The sequence below is a fragment of the Gadus macrocephalus genome, chromosome 21, assembly GCF_031168955.1.
Source record: "Gadus macrocephalus chromosome 21, ASM3116895v1".
In the NCBI taxonomy this organism is placed as follows: domain Eukaryota; kingdom Metazoa; phylum Chordata; class Actinopteri; order Gadiformes; family Gadidae; genus Gadus; species Gadus macrocephalus.
Genome location: NC_082402.1, coordinates 9,873,572 through 9,894,898, shown reverse-complemented (window position 1 = coordinate 9,894,898; position 21,327 = coordinate 9,873,572). Strand labels below are relative to the sequence as shown.

At 45.2% G+C, this 21,327-nt stretch overlaps 2 protein-coding genes across 3 annotated transcripts in view; one reads left to right on the top strand and one right to left on the bottom strand.

Annotated features, from left to right (window-relative positions):
• Positions 1-2,228: 2,228 nt before the first annotated feature.
• rdh14b (retinol dehydrogenase 14b) lies at positions 2,229-4,635 on the top strand. Its single transcript, XM_060041246.1, has 2 exons — positions 2,229-2,698; positions 3,160-4,635. Exons 1-2 carry the CDS (start codon positions 2,345-2,347, stop codon positions 3,778-3,780), a joined length of 975 nt encoding a protein of 324 aa, XP_059897229.1. The 5' UTR covers positions 2,229-2,344; the 3' UTR covers positions 3,781-4,635.
• A 3,768-nt stretch (positions 4,636-8,403) lies between these two features.
• si:dkey-174m14.3 (uncharacterized protein LOC563117 homolog) overlaps positions 8,404-21,327 on the bottom strand; it is a 14,396-nt gene continuing 1,472 nt past the window's right edge. For both annotated transcript variants that reach the window (XM_060041635.1, XM_060041636.1), the window contains 5 exons: positions 18,893-19,054; positions 16,738-16,804; positions 15,329-15,436; positions 14,482-14,562; positions 8,404-10,829 (listed from right to left, as the gene is read on the bottom strand). In XM_060041635.1, the coding sequence (XP_059897618.1) occupies positions 9,300-10,829; positions 14,482-14,562; positions 15,329-15,436; positions 16,738-16,804; positions 18,893-19,054 (1,948 nt within the window). In that variant the 3' untranslated portion in view covers positions 8,404-9,299. The remainder of the gene's footprint in view (positions 10,830-14,481; positions 14,563-15,328; positions 15,437-16,737; positions 16,805-18,892; positions 19,055-21,327) is intronic.

Sequence of the window (21,327 nt, the reverse complement as noted above, 5' to 3'; positions counted from 1 at the left end):
CTAGTAGATGAGTGCCTTATGGGTTGTAATGGGAATATACATCAGCAAGCAATGTGAAATAATAATAGACAATAATAAAACAGTCTTTCATTGTGATTTAAAATATTTTTCCTTGGATTTTAAGATTGCCTGAAGACACATTCAAAGGGCTTGCTATTTTTGTTTAGTTTTCATGTGGGATAGAGAAGGAAGAGCTCAGTTTCTGGTCATGTCGAGAGTATGGCCTATGGCACACTCTATACACTATACACACTATTTGTAAGACACTTCTCTTGCCTCCTCTACCAATTCTGCTTCATTTTGTTGAAAAGGAATGTATGTTAGGGGCATTTCCAGTACATTGAGGTTACAAAAGCACCCAAATTAAGACAGGCAACTTGTGCTGGGAGCATTCAGGTTGAATTTCCACACACACACACACACACACACACACACACACACACACACACACACACACACACACAGACAGACAGACAGACAGACAGACAGACAGACAGACAGACAGACAGACAGACAGACAGACAGACAGACAGACAGACAGACAGACAGACAGACAGACAGACAGACAGACAGACAGACAGACAGACAGACAGACCCACACACAAACACACACACAAACACACACACAGAGACTATTTGTACCTTATTTTACTACATGACATGTAACAAAAATATAGACACAATAGGGCTTAGTAGTGAAGACATTGACCCATGGTCTGCACCATGAGAAAGTCTATCATTCAGTCTTCCTCCTGGGCTTTAGCCAGCTCTTGCCACATGATCTTCATCCCCAAGCAGTTAGGAGCCATAATTCCAGACTGATCCAAAATGGGACCAGGAACATGGGCCAAGACTGCATGACTGAGTGCTGTGTGTGCTGGGCTGTATGGGACGTGAAGCTGCTCTGAAGGGAAGCTTTATGGACTTGGGTCCGATAGCCATGCTGAAGCGAAAGGCTATAGCAGGATTAATGAGACAAGAAAAAGAAAGAACAGAGAGACCAGACTGGAAACACAGACAGTTTGTTCTGAAAGCTAAGAGGACATGGATCAATAGTATAGACTCTGTGCTGAAGGGAATTCCTAGAATCTTTTAGATGATTTTGTTTTCAGAATATATTTCCTAATGGAGAATTGCATCCGCTTCTCGGTTCTGAAGAACTTAATTGATGTTTTCCCTCTCTGCTGGCACCCTCATTGATCTTATCATGTCATTAACATTGGATGCTTGTGGTAAGAAATAAGTGATGCATGGAAGTCGTCTTGTAGTTCATTCCAATCCATTATAATTGCCAGTACGCGATAATTTTTCGTGCAATAACAGGGTTAATTCCATGAAATTAGAAGTGTTATTTATAGGATGTATTTATTTTTTAATATGGTCATTGTTTATTCTTTAATATATCCAGGCCCCTATAATCTTATCCTGACTGAGATAAAATGTGCTAAATCATTTAAAATGCCTACAAGTTGGTTATGAACAGAGGACATGTTTTCTGTGATAGTCACAGTGATGGGAATAATGGCGTTATAAATAACGGCGTCAACGGCATTACTTTTTTCAGTAACGAGTAATCTAACGGATTGCTCTACCCATCATCTTAACGGCCTTAACTTTACTTCCCAAAAAAATATTTTGAGTTCCGTTAAAGAGGGGTGGAGGTGGACGTGGAGTCCAAATAATTTGACACATTTGATCATTTAAAAATGTACTTGAAAGTAACGCAATAGTTACTTTTATAATTTGTAAGGAGCAACTACTTTAGTTTCTTTTTGAGTCTAGTAACTAGTAACAGTAACTAATTTCTTTGTTAAAGTAACTTGCCCAACACTGGATATTCATAAAATCTAATAAAGTTAAATCCAGCTCAGAAAACGTACAAACATAAAAAAAATGTGTATGCATACGTATTTTTATTTTTATTTTTTATCAAAAATCAATGATTACATTACATTTACAAGCCAATTCACATTTATAACAAACTATTACGAGAAAATACGGAAGAGGATATGGGCCACATGTGATTTTTTTTTTTAATTTAATTAAAATCATTATTCTGAGAATAAAGTCATAATTCAACGTGTGGCCCTAATACTCTTCGGTATAAATAATTGGGCTTTAGTTTTAATAAATAGTACTTTAAAGAGTAATGTATAAGTGCTTAATTTGTATTTTGAATGCAAGCGGGCTTTTAATTTGATGACCGCAATATAAATATTTCCCTCGTCGTTGTACTTCCGGTTCAAATCCCTGTTACAAAACAAACTGTGTAGTGGGTTCTGTATACTGACCGCTACCCTTCAGATATTTTCAACCTGGTCGTTTGACACTTTTACTGGCTTCAATGACAACAGCAGTGATCATTGCTGCGGTCGTCGGCGGCGGTGTGCTGCTTATCATGCGTCGAATATTTCCCCGGCAGAAAGCTGTGGAGCTTCTCCGCTATCATGCTGACATGATGCGGGGGAAAACGGTGGTCGTAACCGGTGCCAACTGCGGTATAGGAAAAGCAGTGGCCGGGGAGTTGGTGAAACTCCAGGCCCGGGTGATCATGGCGTGTCGGGATCGGGAAAGCGCAGAACAAGCAGCCCGAGATATCAGAAAGGAAGCTGGACCAAATACTGGTGAAGTTATCGTTAAACACTTGGACCTGGCGTCGCTTTCATCGGTCCGGGAATTTTGCGAAGTAATTAATAAGGTAAGTGTTAACTTCAGATTAGTAAATTCAACATCTAAGTAATTTGGAAAAGCATAATAGCATTGTGCAGGTCTTTGGAGTTGGTTTAGTGCAGTTCCTGTATTGTCAAGGACAATGGCCCTTTATTTTCTGTTGTTCAGTTCTTTCTATAGCTCTCAGCACAAAGTTAAACAGATGAGGCGTTGTCCATGGTACTGAAATATATAGGCATCCAATCTCCGAGTTTAAAATTAGAAGTATAATTTAAGCAATTAAGAGTATAGTTACTTAAACGCCTGTATACTACATTTACAACAATACTACAATAACCTTTAGGATAATAGGTTATGCATGCAATGGAATGTGTTTTACCTATCGGTGGTCATCTAAAATGCAAACCAATCTACTAGTGTTTTTTGTTCTCCCTTAAATGGAACCACTTGATGCCATTTCAAAGTAAATACACTCTCTGGCCCAATCAGGAGGAGTCAAAGATAGACGTGCTCATCAACAACGCAGGCGTCTACCAATGTCCCTACACCAAAACGGTGGAGGGCTTCGAGTTGCAGTTCGGCGTCAACCACCTGGGCCACTTCCTGCTCACCCACCTCCTGCTGGACCGGCTGAAGGCGGCAGAGGCCGGCCGGGTGGTGGTGGTCTCCTCCAAGCTCTACAAGTACGGTCACATCAACTTTGACGACCCCAACAGCGAGCGCGGCTACGACAAGGCCTTCTGCTACAGCCAGAGCAAGCTTGCCAACCTGCTGTTCTGCATGGAGCTGTCCCGCCGGCTGGGTGTGGCCTCCGGGGTCACGGTGAACGCGGTGAGCCCCGGCATCGTGAGGACAAGGCTGGGCAGGCACATCCACATCCCCATGCTGGCCAGGCCCCTGTTCTACCTGGCCGTGCTGGCCTTCTTCAGGAACGCGCTGCAAGGGGCTCAGACCCTGCTGTACCTGGCCTGCTCCCCGCTGGTGGAGGGCGTGTCGGGGAGGTACTTTGCAGACTGTGCGGAGGACACGCTGCTGGATAAAGCCACGGACGTGCAGGCGGCCAAGAGGCTGTGGGAGATGAGCGAGAGAATGGTGGGACTGACGGAATGAGGTGGAAAGCAATTAGATTGAAGACATGCTTGTCTTTGGGTTTGTTTTCAAGGTTTTAACCTAAGTGGAACGGTGGTGTGAATCCTATTTGGCAGTTACACACTCTTTGGTCGGGGGTTGAATATCATCCAGCCGTGACATCTTCTCTTTTCTGTGGGGTTAAATAGTTAAATTAGATCTGTATCCATCTATACATGGATACGTGATACAGGGTTTTGAATTGTGTGAATGAGTGTTCTCCAATCCTCCATGTATTTTAAACATCGGTAATAACTTTGACTTCATTAATGCTCTGTATAGAGATGTAACTTGGCTGCAGGGAAACGCACCCTTTCTAGCATAGTTGTTACTGCGATGTCAAGACTTGAGTCTTGGGTGCCATCTGCTGGACATTAACTGAAAACCTTCCACATTGTGACCAACGGCTAATCAGGATGACTTCGTCTCGAAATTAACAATTCAATCACACATATCCTTTGACGCAACACCTGTTGTGAGTATAATTGGTATGCATCATGTTGTGTACATCTGTACATCCTGTCAACCTTCTGGAATTGTTTTGAAGTGTAAATGCCTTGAATCTCTAATCTGCAGCAGGCCTATATAGTGTCAAACGCCAAGCATTTAGCTTTCCCCAAGGAACGTGTTACGGTTGATCTAAGAGGCTGCTGTGATTATTGATGAGTAATAATATTATGAAGGTGACATAAGTCAGGTCGGTATTTCCTTTTATATATTTAGATATATTTATGTGTATCCTATTTTGTATAACTAACACCGCTGAGATGGCTGGCTAAAACTATTACCTTGCTGACTTGAATCTTCCCTACACAATAAACCAATATATCAAACTTACAGTTTTCATTGTATTTGCATTGACTTACTAAATATGCATGCATTATGATTTCAAATGTCTCTTTATAATAGTGTAAATACTGTATAGATGCATTTGTGCATGTATATCACTTTATTTTTAGAATTTCAGATTTTCATTTTTAATAAGGCTGAATAGTAATTATCTTATTATTTCTCGGTTCAACACAAAAATAGCTTTTACCTCCTGCCTCCATGATGCTGCATAGAAGGAACACATCCACTAACCTGTGTTTCAGTAGAGTAGGCCTGAAAAGGCTACTCCAAAAAAGTGTGGTTTATTTTTAAGTGGCACTGTATCCACCGAACAAGCTCGCTAATGAGCTATGCTGTGGTCCTTGCCTTGGGTTATGAAATAACTATTCAATCGTGTGTGTCTGTCTTATTTAGAGCGCGTATTTAAAGTCTCCACTTTAAATCACCATTATAACAATCACACAACATTGAACAGAAAACAATGGGAACGAATCAGAAAGTTTGTCGAACGAAAACAAATCTCTGGATAATTGGTTGCCCCAGATCAACCGTTATATATAGGCATACAGTACACACACACGCACACACACACGCATTTCTTCATTAAAACGAATTCCCTCATGAATGTTCACAAGATACAAAACTGATACTTCAGTCCCTTGAGTTTGTTTGGTTAACGTTTGTGCAAATCCCTTTTTTTTTAAGACCAATTCATCATTTTCCGGCTTTTCCAACACTGTTGGACGCATCACTATATCGATTCGCATAACAAATATTATAGAATAATAATTAAACAAAAAAAAGGCAGGGAAAGGATGATGTTGAAGAAAAAAGTAACACATGGTGTCATACAGGGACGCGGGAAGTCAGTCCGAGGGGGGGGTGCTGAGAGAGAATCTATATAATGACGTCATAATAAATGCTGCGCAACATCCGTTGTTTACAGAGACGAGATGAGGGGTGACGTCACATTCAGGGATCCGCTCTGATAAACACTCTACTGGTGTGTAAAAAGAGTTCTGCCAACTAGCCACTGCTATTCACATACGTTAGCAAATAAACAATGTGGAAATTAGAGTCAACTCGGCTGATACTGGGCTGAATTTCACACACTAACAACATGCCGACAAGCTGTTGCGGTCCGGGATTATACACAGCGTTATAACAAGGATTCAGGAGGTTATTTCTAAAGGTTTACAAAGGAAAGTGACAATAATAGAAAGCCTTAATTTTCATCCAGACTTACGAGTTGTCTGATATGAGGAAGGTGACGATTTCTCCGTCCAGTGAAACGCCCGTCTTTGCTCTTTTTTTGCCAACCAGTTTACGTGTGGGATTCCAGAATCAAAACGATAACATTCAACGTGTCTATTAATATGGCAGCAACATTTTACACCAGTTTTAGAATGTTCACTACAACAGATGTTGAACACCAACATGCTTATGTAAAATCAGCATAGTACCGATAATATGATAAATATCATAAAAAGGGTGGATGTCAATAATTTAATGAAAAATCATGTTGTATGATAAAATTATACAACAAAAAAAAAGTATTGATTTGTTCAGAAAACTTTCTCACTTGCAGTTACAGCCAGGGGCCGCTGCAGCACCCTAAGCACCCCCACTTCCCGCCTCCCTGGGTAACACTGTTGTTTTTTATTGGTCGTCATGAAAAAAAACATAAGGGGTAACACTGTTGTTTTTTATTGGTCGTCATGAAAAAAAACCTAAGGGGTAACACTGTCGTTTTTTATTGGTCGTCATGAAAAAAACGTAAGGGGAAACACTGTTGTTTTTTATTGGTCGTCATGAAAAAAAACATAAGGGGTAACACTGTTGTTTTTTAACGGCCGTCATGAAATAAATATAAGGGGAAAACACTGTCGATATTTATCAAATAAAACATAGGGGGTGACACTGTTGTTTTTCTTTGGTCGTCATGAAAAAAAACACAAGGGGTAACACTGTCGTTTTTATCAAATGAAACATGAGGGGTAACACTGTTGTCTTTGTCAAATAAAATATAAGGGGTAACACTGTCGTTTTTTATCAGTCATCAAGAAAAAAACAAGGGGTAACACTGTCGTTTTTTTTCATGACGACCAATAAAAAACGACAGTGTTACCCCTTATGTTTTTTTTCATGACGACCAATAAAAAACGACAGTGTAACACTGTCGTTTTTATCAAATGAAACATGAGGGGTGACACTGTCGTTTTTCTTTGGTAGTCACGAAAAAAAACATAAGGGGTAACACTGTTCCTTTTTTTATTGGTCGTCATGAAAAAAAACATAAGGGGTAACACTGTTCCTTTTTTTATTGGTCGTCATGAAAAAAAACATAAGGGGTAACACTGTTGTTTTTTATTGGTCGTCATGAATAAAAACATAAGGGGTAACACTGTTGTTTTTTATTGGTCGTCATGAATAAAAACATAAAGGGGGTAACACTGTTATTTTTTATTGGTAGTCATGAATAAAAACAAGGGGTAACACTGTCGTTTTTTTTCATGACGACCAATAAAAAACGACAGTGTAACACTGTCGTTTTTATCAAATGAAACATGAGGGGTGACACTGTCGTTTTTCTTTGGTAGTCACGAAAAAAAACATAAGGGGTAACACTGTTCCTTTTTTTATTGGTCGTCATGAAAAAAAACATAAGGGGTAACACTGTTCCTTTTTTTATTGGTCGTCATGAAAAAAAACATAAGGGGTAACACTGTTGTTTTTTATTGGTCGTCATGAATAAAAACATAAGGGGTAACACTGTTGTTTTTTATTGGTCGTCATGAATAAAAACATAAAGGGGGTAACACTGTTATTTTTTATTGGTAGTCATGAATAAAAACAAGGGGTAACACTGTCGTTTTTTTTCATGACGACCAATAAAAAACGACAGTGTAACACTGTCGTTTTTATCAAATGAAACGTGAGGGGTGACACTGTCGTTTTTCTTTGGTAGTCACGAAAAAAACCATAAGGGGTAACACTGTTCCTTTTTTTATTGGTCGTCATGAAAAAAAACATAAGGGGTAACACTGTTCCTTTTTTTATTGGTCGTCATGAAAAAAAACATAAGGGGTGACACTGTTGTTTTTTATTGGTCGTCATGAATAAAAACATAAGGGGTAACACTGTTGTTTTTTATTGGTCGTCATGAATAAAAACATAAGGGGTAACACTGTTGTTTTTTATCGGTCGTCGTGAAAAAAACACAAGGGTACTGTCGTTTTTATCAAATGAAACGTAAAAAAAACGGTCGTTTTTTATCTGTGGTCATGAAAAACCCATAAGGGGTAACACTGTTGAAAAGTATCGAATAAAACATAGGGGGTAACATACCAGAAACGATCACACCGAGAGACGAGGAGAAGCCTTCCGCCCGTGACTCAATCGGGAACTCCAGTGATCATGAATCACGATCAACCCGTCGCATTCGCGGACATAAAGAAACAATGTGGATCAGCAGGCTTCATACTTCATAGGATTGAAAAGCGGCGCCTCAGAGGGGTTGCAAGCAAGTGTCTTGTCTCCGCAAGTCCCCTGTCACCCGCTCCGCTACTTCCGTTTAACCGATCGCTTTACCCTTTCTTATAAAGGCAGCATTTAATATGGACTGATGAATCAAACGTACCGTTTACTATTGCATAATGGATTATCATTTTCAACAATGAAAAGTTTATTTTATTCTCTCATCCTCATTTTGTTCATTTGCGCGTGTCAATGTGTCAGAACATGGCTTGAAGCAAAACATCCAAGCAGTGCCTCTTGGGTTAATTTGTGCTTTATTATGGCAACAAAACAACAGAAATATAGATACATGCATTGTTGTCATAGAAACAGGGTTGCAGTGGCTTCATTAGGGATGTGGGCAATCCAAATTTGAGGTAGAATGGGAATAGGAAACGGTAATCTCTGGGATATATAGCAAACATTACATTAACCAAAAAGAAGCATACTTCTCCAAAACTGACCATTAATAATTAAATGATACATCAATCCATACCTTGTAATTTATTACAGAAACGAAGAAAGAAAAAGGAAAAAATTTACACTCACTTTTCAGAATTTATGTCTCTAGATCTTTACGTGGCTGACACAATTCCAGTCTACTTAAAAAATAATGAACTGAAACCAATCGTGTGTGCTGTGTTGGCATAAAATATCTTTCTCATACGTCTCTCTCGCCACTAGCTGGTTGGCAGTTTCTTGTTGAAATGTATGTACATGTTCTGCGTTTCTCAAAAAACGGTCATATTCAGTTGGTTGTTTATGGCATGTTAACAACATACATACAAAAAATATCACTCCATTATAAGAATTTGAATATCGCCATTTCTGTTTTTTACATTTGAACTTCAAACACATTTACATTCTTAAAAGACGTCCATCTTCAATCGCTTGTTGCTTAGATTTCCCTAATGGAATGAAAGCAGTTGTCTTCCATTGTTTTACATCCAAAGCCCTGTATCAGTAAGCCATGATTACTATATGCTCATGATACTGCAATATAACTCCTTTTCCCAGGCACCCTGATACTTTAAAAAAAAAAAACATTCTGGTCACCATCACGCTATTAGCGGCTGGGCTAACACATGCCAAGTCGCGTCCTGTATACCAATGATCAATTATAACAAAACTAAACCAAGAACGCTGAGTATCTTTCAGTTCAGAAGAGTTCCGTACAACTGGGCCTTGGTCAGACTGTCTTTCCTGGAGAGTCCCAGGGTACCAAATTTTTGGCTGTAAGGGGGAGGGGGCGGGGGAGGCGGGGGGGACGTCTGGCTCCCCTGCGGCGGGAGGTTGTGCTGCATCTCGGCCTGATAGTGCTGCAGCTCGGCCGCCTGCATCTCCAGCGTGGCCCCCCGGTTCAGGGACTCGCCGGAGCTGGTGGGGCTGGCCGGGGCGTACTCCTCCCCGGCCCCGACGGCCCCCGCCCCGCCCACGCTGCCCTCCAGGTCCTTGGAGCTCCCTGAGTGGTAGAGGCTGTTCTCCGACTCCTGGCTGTCCTCCTTGGCGCGGTACAGGTGCGCCTGCGCGCTGTGGCACTGCCGGCCCATCATCATCACGGGGCCGCGCTCCGAGCTGGGGCTGCCGCCCCCGCCGCCGCCGCCCCACACCGAGTCGGCCGCCCCCTGGTGCGGGTAGTAGTCGGCCCCCTCCTGGAAGCTGCTGTACAGCGGGCCCAGGCGGATCTTGGAGGGCCGCACCGAGAAGTGCTGCTCGGAGAAGCTGTAGGGGGAGGCGCGGCCGGGGCTGCGGTACGCGGCGGCGCTCAGGTCCTCCACGCTCAGCTGCCGCCACCGGCCGATCAGCTCCTCCTCCTCCTCCTCCTCCTCTTCCTCCGCCTCGCCCGGGGCCAGGGCGCTGCCGCGGCGGCTGTCCCCGTAGGCCACGCTGGGGGAGGAGGAGGGCGGCAGCGGCTCGTAGGGCTCGCTGAAGCAGGAGGACATGGTGCGGCTGTACACGGGCGAGCTGCCGTTCTGGTGGTGTTGGTGGTGCGGGTGCTGGTGGTGGCTCAGCTCCGCCTGCTGGAAGGGGTGGGCGCCGATGGAGAAGCCGCCGGGGCTGTCCCGCTCCCAGGAGGAGTTGCTCTTGCGCTCGTAGTCCCCGGCGTCCCTCCACTCCATGTAGAGGGAGTGGTGGTGGGGCGAGGACCCCCCGCTGCTGGGCGGGCCCTCGCCCTTGTCCTCCGAGCCCGGCCCGCTGAAACTGGAGTAGGTGCTGGAGCCCGGGAACTTCCCCCCAAAGTGCTCCTGGGAGAAGCCGGGCCTCGGCGCCACCGGGGCCTCCTCCGGGTTGCTGTCCGTGGAGTTCTGGGGCCCGTAGAGCAGCTTCCTCTGGCCGCGGAGGTCCATGCTGGGCCGCCGCTCCCGGAGCCGCTCGTCCGGGCAGTACAGGGCCGTGTCGCTGCTGTACAGGTCCGTTTTGTAGGCCGCGCGGAGGCCGAAGCCCAGGCCCAGCACTTGGCCGGAGCGGGGGCGGTCCACCCTGCCCAAGGTGTCCATGAGGAAGCCGTGCTCCTGGGCCGGCGGGCTAGGCGAGTGGGAGGCCTGGCTGCTGCTACAGGCCTCGTCGGCCTTCTCCAGCGCTTCGGCGACGACGGAGCCGGGGACGGAGTCGGCGTAGGAGGGGTGGCCGAGGGAGGACTCCTCCAGGTGCAGGGTGACCCGCTGCTGAAGGTCTGCAGGCAGCTGGGAGGATGGAGCACAATGACCAGGAGAGCACTGGTTAAAAGGGGGAGAGGAACCCCAAAGCCTGTCGGTGTTCAAGACAACCCCGTAATGAAACGCATCCCTCTGTGTGGAAATGTAAACTTGTCTAAACGAATTTGACAGTTTGACATGATCATTTTCCTGCCGGTAGCTCAATAGCTGTCTCCCCCGTCCATTCTGTCACCGTCTCCAAAATGGGATAATGTTTTTTTTCCATCTTGCATCTTTCTTCTGCATCTTTGCAAAATTGTTAGTGCGAGTTAACGGCTGAATTTCATCATGCATTATGGTAAAGGAGTGGAACAATGGTGTGTGATCTGTCACTGTATCAGCATAGCTGTGTCGTAATCCTGCTGGGCTTCAGGAATGATGCACAAGGTTTGTACCACTTGGAACAGATTCAGCAGCGTTTCTGCTCTAATGCACTGCTGGATAATGGAAATCTATATGCATACTCAGCAGATTGCATACATAATATAATGCAATACATATATATATATATATATATATACATATTTTTTTTATATAGCCTGGCATGAAGAGACATTATGCCATTGCTGAAAACTATGTTTTTCATGTATTATTAATGAATTATTATATATAGCAATACATTCATTCATTTATTAAGCCGTTTTGTCGGTCTTGTATTTATTGCAGAGTGGGAATTGTGTGCTATCGATTCTTGGGGTGCAATCAATAAAGCAGTGACATTTTTACATCGCAGAAAAAAAAAAAAAAAAATGCATTAAAACCCACACACTGATTGTGATCACTGTGCCAAACTCCATAGTTCAGGACTGAGGGGAGAAGTAAATCCATGGCTGACAGACATTTCCTTTCCAGTCCATACCTCCTCAACGATAGCCCTCTGCATGTACCGTCCTCTGTGTCTGCTTCTCCATAGCAACAAGCTTTAGGCCAACTGCAGCACACAGCCAACATGGATCTAGTCGGCTGGCAAGGAGATGCAAGCTAATTATAACTTTGGAGAAACGGGAGCCATGCCAATTTCTGGGACACTGAATGGATAATTATTCATAATAATTTACAACTTTGAACACGCTTGACGCCAGGCGATGGCTGTCCACACATTTTACAGCGCGCCTATTGTTTCACATTAGCCTTCATGTGCTGCTCAGATATTGAAGCCCATAATTAAACACCAACTTTTTACGTGTTAATACGTTGGTGGGTGACACACAAAACGCACAAATCAAACAACATGAAATGTGCTTCAGGGTCCGAGCAGCAGTGCATTCATTGGTAACATTCATTGATTTACTTTCCGGTAACACTCGTAACGTTCAGTCTTAGGCGTGTGTAAGACTATAATTAATGATGACCTAATCATTAACAAAACATTAATTCACATTTGCAGATGATTAATAAGGGCTATGTTAAAGGGAAACTGCTGTCGATGCCATGTCAATATCGTCTCTCTTGCGACATCACAAATGGCCACCACCATCTATGATGGATAGATAAGCCGATCAATAGGTACAGGCGACATGATAGGCTAGTAGGCTGAGCACTTATTAATCATCTACCGATCTCTATTTAAGATTTGCTTACGATTTGTTCATTGTCAACTCAAGGCTTATAATGACTTATTATGACTTATAATGACTTATTACTTATTACGGTATTATAAAGTGTCCCCCACTTTCATGTGTCTCCCTAGGGCCCACTGTTGTTGGACAAACAGAGAGCACATAAGGAACATACCAAATGCATCATCTTTGTGTTACATAATGCCACGGCATGCATATGCATATGCATATGCATATGCATATGCTTGGCTCGGCCCACTCTGCTGGTGTACTCTGCTGCTGCCTCTGGCACTGGGCTTTCAGCTTTCAATAGCTTTGCATCGCCATCGATCGCATCGCCGCTCACATTGATATTTCCATTCAGCCGTTCGGGCAAAAAGTGGACATCCATTCTTTTAGGGTGTATGGACCCGGACCCAGAATACAAATCTGCTGTTGTCACGCGGACGAGGCCCAGGGCCCAGAGCTGAACCAGCACAAGCAGTGCCAACAAACTGGTGATAAAACTGGCGTTACACACACACACACACAGTATATGCATACACACACACACACACACACACACACACACACACACACACACACACACACACACACACACACACACACACACACACACACACATATCAATGCGTGCGTGACATGGTTGAGCATAATGTGCAGTTGTATTTGTATTGCATTTGTATGTTTGCATATTTGTATATGTATATTTGTTTATTTGTTGATGTGTATATTTGTATATGTGTATATTTGTATATATGTATATTTGTATGTTTTTGTATTCATATATTTGTATCTTACACACGTGGAACGGTGTCACAGCGTGCTTAGCGGGGTAACACAGCCGTATCTCATAACACTAATTAAGCCAGTGGCCAAATACAGAATACCGGAGCCCTCGTAGAGTTTAATGAAACAAAAGACTGTGAGTCATGTTACATACACCTGTGGCTAGCCTGCCAATAATGTGTGTGTGTGTGTGTGTGTGTGTGTGTGTGTGTGTGTGTGTGTGTGTGTGTGTGTGTGTGTTTGTGTGTGTGTGTGTGTGTGTGTGTGTGTGTGTGTGTGTGTGTGTGTGTGTGTGTGTGTGTGTGTGTGTGTGTGTGTGTGTGTGTGGGTGTGTGTGTGTGTGCCATTCAATTACATGATCAATCTCTTCACAATTACAATTATTTTACGGCGCTTGTTATGATTCAGTGCTGTTGACTAAAGAAATAAAAAGTTATATTGAAGGTCAGACTTCCTGGCAGAAAATTGCCTGCACCTTCTGAGGCTTTATTATGGGAATATACGGTTTCATGACCCTAGCACCAGAAGAATCTGCGAGCCCATGTTTTATCGGCTCTGGCAAATGTGTCTGGCTGCCCTCCCGTTCAGACAGATTCCCAGCAGACCTGGCCCGGGTCTGGCCAATCACAACAGTTAAACTGTTATATGGCGGGTTTGATACGATGACAGTACAGAGGACTGTACACTGCTGATGTATTTGCATAAACAAATGGTTCATAGCTCTGATTGGTTCTGGTCTATCCAGTTTGGCCCCAAGGGGTTTTGGTCTGCGTCTATTGAGTACAGCCCTTGGAAATCGAAAAAATTAACTGAGGGGTGCCAGACTAAAAGGCCTTTGGGAATGGGTCAAGCGATGTCAGGCTAATGGTTTTAGGTTGTTTTGTACAAACTGGGTTGGACACCACACATACAGCTTGGACCCCACCTAAAGATGAAGCGCTCTCTGAATGGCAGTTCCTCGGGATCAGCACTGCTGTGCTGTCCAAGGCAAAGACCCCTTGAATTAAAATGTCTATAAATCATTTTACAGTACTTTGTGATAAAAATGTATATATTTTAACTAATGTCCAGTGAGTAATGCAGATAGGATATTTCCAATGCCGATATCCAATTGCGTCTTAAGGTTTTAGAAAAAAGCAAGATCTTTTTAAAAAAATAAATCGAAATAAATAAAATGCTATCACGCATGCTAATAACACAGAGGCTTTGCGATAACAACTCACTTACTGTGGAGGGGTAACTCAGAGGGCTTGACAGGGTATTGGACAGTATGGTGTTGTGTGAGGGCTTACCTCAGAGAGCTGGGCCCGGTACACAGCCTTGTTACACTGGAGCAGTTGGGCGGCCAGGTTGCAGTCCTTCCTGTACAGCTCCTGAGGAAGCACAGGAACGTGTGAGGCGGCTGTGGCCTGGTCACTTATCTTGGAGGAATGTATAGAGCATGGTATGGATGTTATGGATTGGATTATGACCAGGGGAGGTTTTCGCTTCCCTTCCACATCCTATGATTAAAATATTGTCGTACGTTTATAGCGTGTGTGTGTGTGTGTGTGTGTGTGTGTGTGTGTGTGTGTGTGTGTGTGTGTGTGTGTGTGTGTGTGTGTGTGTGTGTGTGTGTGTGTGTGTGTGTGTGTGTGTGTGTGTGTGTGTGGATATACATAGTATAACATAATAGTATAAAAAATTATAATGAAAATATCAGTAATATCACAACCATTAACGCAGCAACTTGAAATTGGGAAATGGCCTCTTTATGGACGGCTGTCAATCAGGAAGCACTTTGAATGTTCTTTAAAAAGCAGTGACATTTGCATAATAACAACACATTGTTTGCTGATTGAAAGGATTTCAACCTAGAAGAGAATACAAATAATAACGATTCACTAAAAAAGTCTTTGCTTTTCTCTTAAATTATATCATGGAGCCAAAGGTTTGTCTACCCATGTGGAAGACTGCGCAATGCGTGCAGCCCGGGGAGAGTGCGCACTAGGTAAGCAATCCAGTCATTTAAATTGGCTCGAATGAAATAATATGACCAAATTATAGCAATTTAGCATTTTTAAAACAGTGATATTAAATCGTAAAGTCGCTGCTGCGGACAAATGAACCAATATGTGTCACAAGACAGTGAACGCTCACGTTGTCCTCTTGCAGCTTCTCTATGGTGAGCTTGGCCTCGATCAGGTGGTTGTTGAGGACGATGATCTCCCTGCTCAGGGCCCGCTTCTCATCGTCGTGGTGCTGGGTCTGCCGGGAGAGGGGGAGGGGAGGGGAGGGGGAGGAGGAAGGGAGGGGGAGGGGGAGGGGAGGGGGAGGAGGAGGGGCTTAGTTGCCAAAGTATCCACTTTTCTGGCGCTTCACTACTTAATGAGTTTTCGGTGCCTTGAGAAGCACTTTACGAATGCCACGATTGAATTATGAAATATTTATTGAAATGCATCACGCCGGGAATTGGTTGAAAGCGTGCCGACCACAGTGTGGAAATGTGACAATGGTTTTTGTTGTTGCACACACACTCATTACTGTTTTTTAGAGTAATAGCTTGTGATGAAATGGGAGATAAATAGTGTTGCCAAACTAATGAGCCAATATGAATACACAATATACAAATGCAACGCTTGAAAAATTACAAACAAACTAACTTCCATTCTATGAAGCGAACACACTCAGCTGTACCCGCAAACACTGAACAAATATTCAAGGCTATTAGCGCCAGCTATAAATGAAATAACTGCCTAATAAGTTGCCTAAGAATGCAAACATTAGCAACGGTGTTTGTTGAAGACACTAAGCTTTTTAACCTCTTTCAGGCCTAAACCTCTAGCGGGGTTTCGCAAAAGGTCACCGACCAATCGTCAGTGACTGACTGCACAGAAACAAATGCATTTGCCAATCTGGCTGTGTAACGTTTGTCTCTGCTGTAATGACAATGTGCTGACACTGTTATGGTGGTTGAAGCTTCACGGGCAAACCCATTCAGCACCGGCCCATAATGAATGAAATGTTCAACCTATTCAACGCCATGATGAATCAATAGCACACGACAAAGGAGCTGTTAAAGTTCCTCTTAACGCAGCAATAACTTATTTTCTCACATGAGTCTGCGTGACCTCCAATTCCTCCTCGCTATTGACCCCTGGGTCCTAACGCTCAGCTGTCATAGTCTTTTATCTCCCAAACTAGTGGCCCTCATTATAGATTAAGCCTTTCTCGTTGGGCGGGAAAGGCACATCGTTAATGGTGGTTGAACGATGATCCTCTGCTACCTGGTTCATTTTATCTCCAGCGCCAAAGACAAACGTCTTATGCTACTGCTTAGATGTCAGCAGGAGGGTGTCCCATTAAAATAAGCCAGAATTAATTACACATACACATTTCAGCTCCCAATGGGTTCCTATGTAGGTAAAACCATGATATAAACAGCATGGTTTGCATGAATTTTCTCAACTCCCCTTTTGGTTTTTGTACAGGAAGGGACACATAAGCCAGGGACACATAAGTGCATTGCCATGAGCAATGCACTACAAACAAGTGGGCAGACCACTTACATTTCTGTGAATCTTTTCCTCCAGATCTTGATTGATCCTCTGCAATGCCGAGTAGCTGCTCTGTATTCTACAGGCGACAAAGCACAGTGTTGCTGTGGAGCCAATAACACTCCTCGCTCAATGCCCGTACGCACAGTTGCCCACGCACATGCACACAAACATACACACACACGCACACACACGCACGCACGCACGCACGCACGCACGCACGCACGCACGCACGCACGCACGCACGCACGCACGCACGCACGCACGCACCCACCCACCCACCCACACATACACACACACACACACACACACAGACACACACACACACACACACACACACACACACACACACACACACACACACACACACACACACAGACACACACACACACACACATACACACACACACACAAACACACACACATATACAGATACAGATATGCATTAAGATGAAGCAGGGTATACAGGGTAGGACTGGCACTCTCATACACACACACAGACACACACACACACTGGATCTCAACTTTATTGAAACGCCGAACAACTACAATGAGCTTATGTTCCCTCATCTCACACGGCTGCAGTTACATCAGGGCGGCCTGCTCTGTGTGGTGAGGGAGGTCAGGTGATATGCCGGGGTCCCCTGATTGGGCAACAGTACCTAGTTAGCTCAGATTGTTGCCCGAAAGACAAATTTTAGAAATGTATGTGTTTTCCCTGTGGGAGGGGATTTGATTAAAGATTAGGCAGCCCTGGACTGTATGAAAACAAGGCTGATCTAATCACAGAAATGTAACATTGTATTTTTTAACAAAAAAACAGCAGGTATAAACTGAAACACAGTGCGTTAATTCCTATTGGGTTAGGTAACGTGTTGACCACATAGCTAAACGTTCCATCAGAAATCGTGTGTACTCCTCCCACACAAAAAAATCAGTATTAGGCCCATACCAATCCTCCTATTCCCTTTGTTTCAATATATTGACAGCTGAGGGGCAGTGAAGAAAGAGAACAATTATTGTAACACTAATTCTTTGTGCGTGCATGGCTGTGTGACAGAACTGAACAGAACCCAGCTTTAATCAAACTTTCAAGCTAGTCTTGCGCCTTCACACCTCCTACACTTTCCCGTCACTTGCACTCTCTCAAGAGGGGAGCTTTTATACAAACAATAAGAATGAAACAACTACAAAATAAAAAAAAAACTACCAATTACGGTCAGTATTACTAAAATTGTGCGGCTCATTCATATTAGCCTTTCAGAAACCAACAAACCAATCGATTCCTACAGCAATCTAGTTTAAACGTAGCATTGTGCCCATGCAGGCCAATTAAAGCTGAAACTAAGCAACCCAAAAAGCACCTCCTCCCACTCTGTTCCCTCCTGCCCCACATGTCTCCCCCACTGAGGAGTGCTCACTTGTGATTGACAGGCAAGATGAATCCCCTAAACAAATCAGGGCAGCGATGCCCTGAATGGTCTGAATTGTGCCGAGAGCATTCCACTCACAAATAGAAACTAATTACGCTGAAACTAGCTCCTGAGTCGTACCTATCGCCTTTCAATTCATAGCTTTCTCCAATGCTCTTATTGGATTGTTCTCCACCTTGTTTTCGTAAGTCACTTCGTCAGTTCCCCCGCGAGAACTGACAGAGAAGCACCCCCCCACCCTACCTGACGGAGAAGCACCCCCCCACCCTACCTGACGGAGAAGCACCCCCCCACCCTACCTGACGGAGAAGCACCCCCCCACCCTACCTGACGGAGAAGCACCCCCCCACCCTACCTGACGGAGAAGCACCCCCCCACCCTACCTGACGGAGAAGCACCCCCCCACCCTACCTGACGGAGAAGCACCCCCCCACCCTACCTGACGGAGAAGCACCCCCCCACCCTACCTGACAGAGCAACACCCCCCCACCCGACCTGACGGAGAAGCACCCCCCCACCCTACCTGACGGAGAAGCACCCCCCCACCCTACCTGATGGAGAAGCACCCCCCCACCATACCTGACCCCCACCCCTCCCTGACGGAGAAGCACCCCCCCACCCTACCTGACGGAGAAGCACCCCCCCACCCTACCTGACCCCCACCCCTCCCTGACGGAGAAGCACCCCCCCACCCTACCCGACCCCCACCCCCCCTGCCGGCGCCGCCCCCCTACCTGCGCAGCTTGTCGGTGAACTTGTCGAGCTCCTCCTGGGCGCGGCGCAGCTCCGTCTCCAGGTACTGCCGCGTGGAGTCGAACTCGCTCTCCAGGAGCTCCAGCTTGTGGGTGGTGAAGGACAGCCGCTTCCGCAGGTCCTCCTTCTGCTCCAGCAGGGAGCTGCGGGCAAACACGCACACACCCACACGCACACACACACACACACACACAGACAGACACACACACACGCACACACACACACACACACACACACACACACACACACACACACACACACACACACACACACACACACACACACACACACACACACACACACACACACACGCACAGACACGCGCACACACATACACACAAGCACAGACACGTGCACACACATACAAACAAGGTGAAACATGGCATCAAGCGTCAACAATTTAAAATAAATAAAGCTGGGAACCGGCTTCTTTTCTTATGTTGGTATTTGTTTTATGGGATGGGAACAGTGACTGAAATTGATGAGTCATGAGGAATGCAGTTTGTGTGACGAACCAAACAGGCAGATGCAACAAAATACAGTAGACCTACATCCCGGCTCTAGCAAAGGGAGAACCACTTTGGCCTTTTTTCAGGCTTATTCAAGAGGACGAATGGAATGCAACAGCATCATCCCGTCCCCCGAAAGAAGCGTCTTATCTGATCGTAGCTGCTCTGATCAATATCTACTAGCCCAACGTGACAGAGATAGACTGCACAGGTCACTTCAGCTCATTGCCTGTGACTTACAAACACAAAGAATGACCTGTCTTTTGTGCGAGTACAAAGTTCTTCCGGCGACCCAGAACATGCTGTTGATGTACTCACCTGATAAAATCGTTCAAACCTCAGTCTCAGGTCACGACCAGTCGGCCCAATCACAGGTCAGGCACCACCCCTGGCTTGTGATTGGCCTGCCCAAACTCTCAGGATCCTCTCTCTCTTGTACAACGACCGTTACAAGAGCAAGCCATGAAAATGAGGCTGTGAATGGACACCACCAGGCCCCGGTCATGCTCCTTTAAACCTCAAAGAAACAATTTCCACCCAGGCCTCCTCTTAAGGTCATTCGTGGCTGAGCTATTGTAAAGTCCCCTCGTTAAGAATGAAACGGCCCCGCCCCTCAGCCCCGCCCCCCCCTTTGACAATCCACAGGCGGAAAGACTATTATTCATGATACGTAATGTACCTGATGAAATATGAGCCGAAACCCACCCAATCCATCACAGCAATTGACTGGGATGGGCCCTGTTTCGAACCCCCCCCCCCCCCCCCCCACACACACACACACACTCCCACTTGCCCCGACCACAGCACACCGGAGCATGCAATTAGAAGGGAACAGTGTGCAGTGACGACTATTTTTAGTTATTATTTCGGGGGTGCGTGCCGTGCACCATACCCAGACTAGCAGCTCCATTAACAGTGTGAGTGTGAGGGGGGGGTGGCCGTGGGGGTGGGTCAGGGCACGCTAATGGACTCCATATTGACAGACTGACGGAGACAGCAGAGCAGAGCCTAATAACTCCATCATCAGCTCTCCGGATTCACGCCTCGCAGATGGAAATGTGTTCCGCTTTTGCCCTTCTCTTCGTTCGTTGACGCCCTCTTTCTCTTGCTTGCTCTCAGCAAAGTACTGCTCGGGATTCTTCTCTGCCTTACATCGGGCGATAACATCCTATACTGTTATAGCCTATAATGTTATTGGCCCAGCTTTCATGGCCCACAGACGGCAGCACTCAAAGACTTGGTTGAACATTGAATTATGTTAGCAAGCTCCGTTAAAGACAAGTGCAGTTTAAGGCTTAAAAAGTCCAATTCAAATCAATATTTAAGGTACATTTATTTTCTCTGTGAATGATATTCCTCTCCGAGCAGCGACTCGGTGACTGCTTGACCGTGTGTAAAGGTGTGTGTGTCAGGGAGATGTTTCTAACGCCTGCGACCCCAGTGACTCCCTGCTGACTCAGCTCTAGCGTAAATCCTCTCGCGCGCGCTACCGCCGCCAACCGCCGCCGCCGACCGCCGCCGCTGCCTAACCCGATGAAGTGCTCTCATGCCATTGAACGGCGGTGGGCGAGAGAGAGCGAGAGAGAGAGAGGGAGCACCCGCCGCCGCCGCCGCCGCCGCAGCAGCAGCCCTTCAGTCGGCCAACTGCAGAGGTGAGAGGACGCGTGGGAGCAGCCAGCCGACAAACACAATGTAACACGTGTTATTATTAGATAAGACCAGCTAGCTGCACCTAAACAAACACTAGGTAAATATATATGGATGTTAAAAAAATGGTATATTGCTTTGAATATATAGAGACAATATGTGCCCGATGGCTTGTGGCTGGATGGACGGACGGACGGACGGACTGTCGGGCAGATGGTCGGATGGACAGACGGATGGAGGGGCAGACTATGGGTGAACGG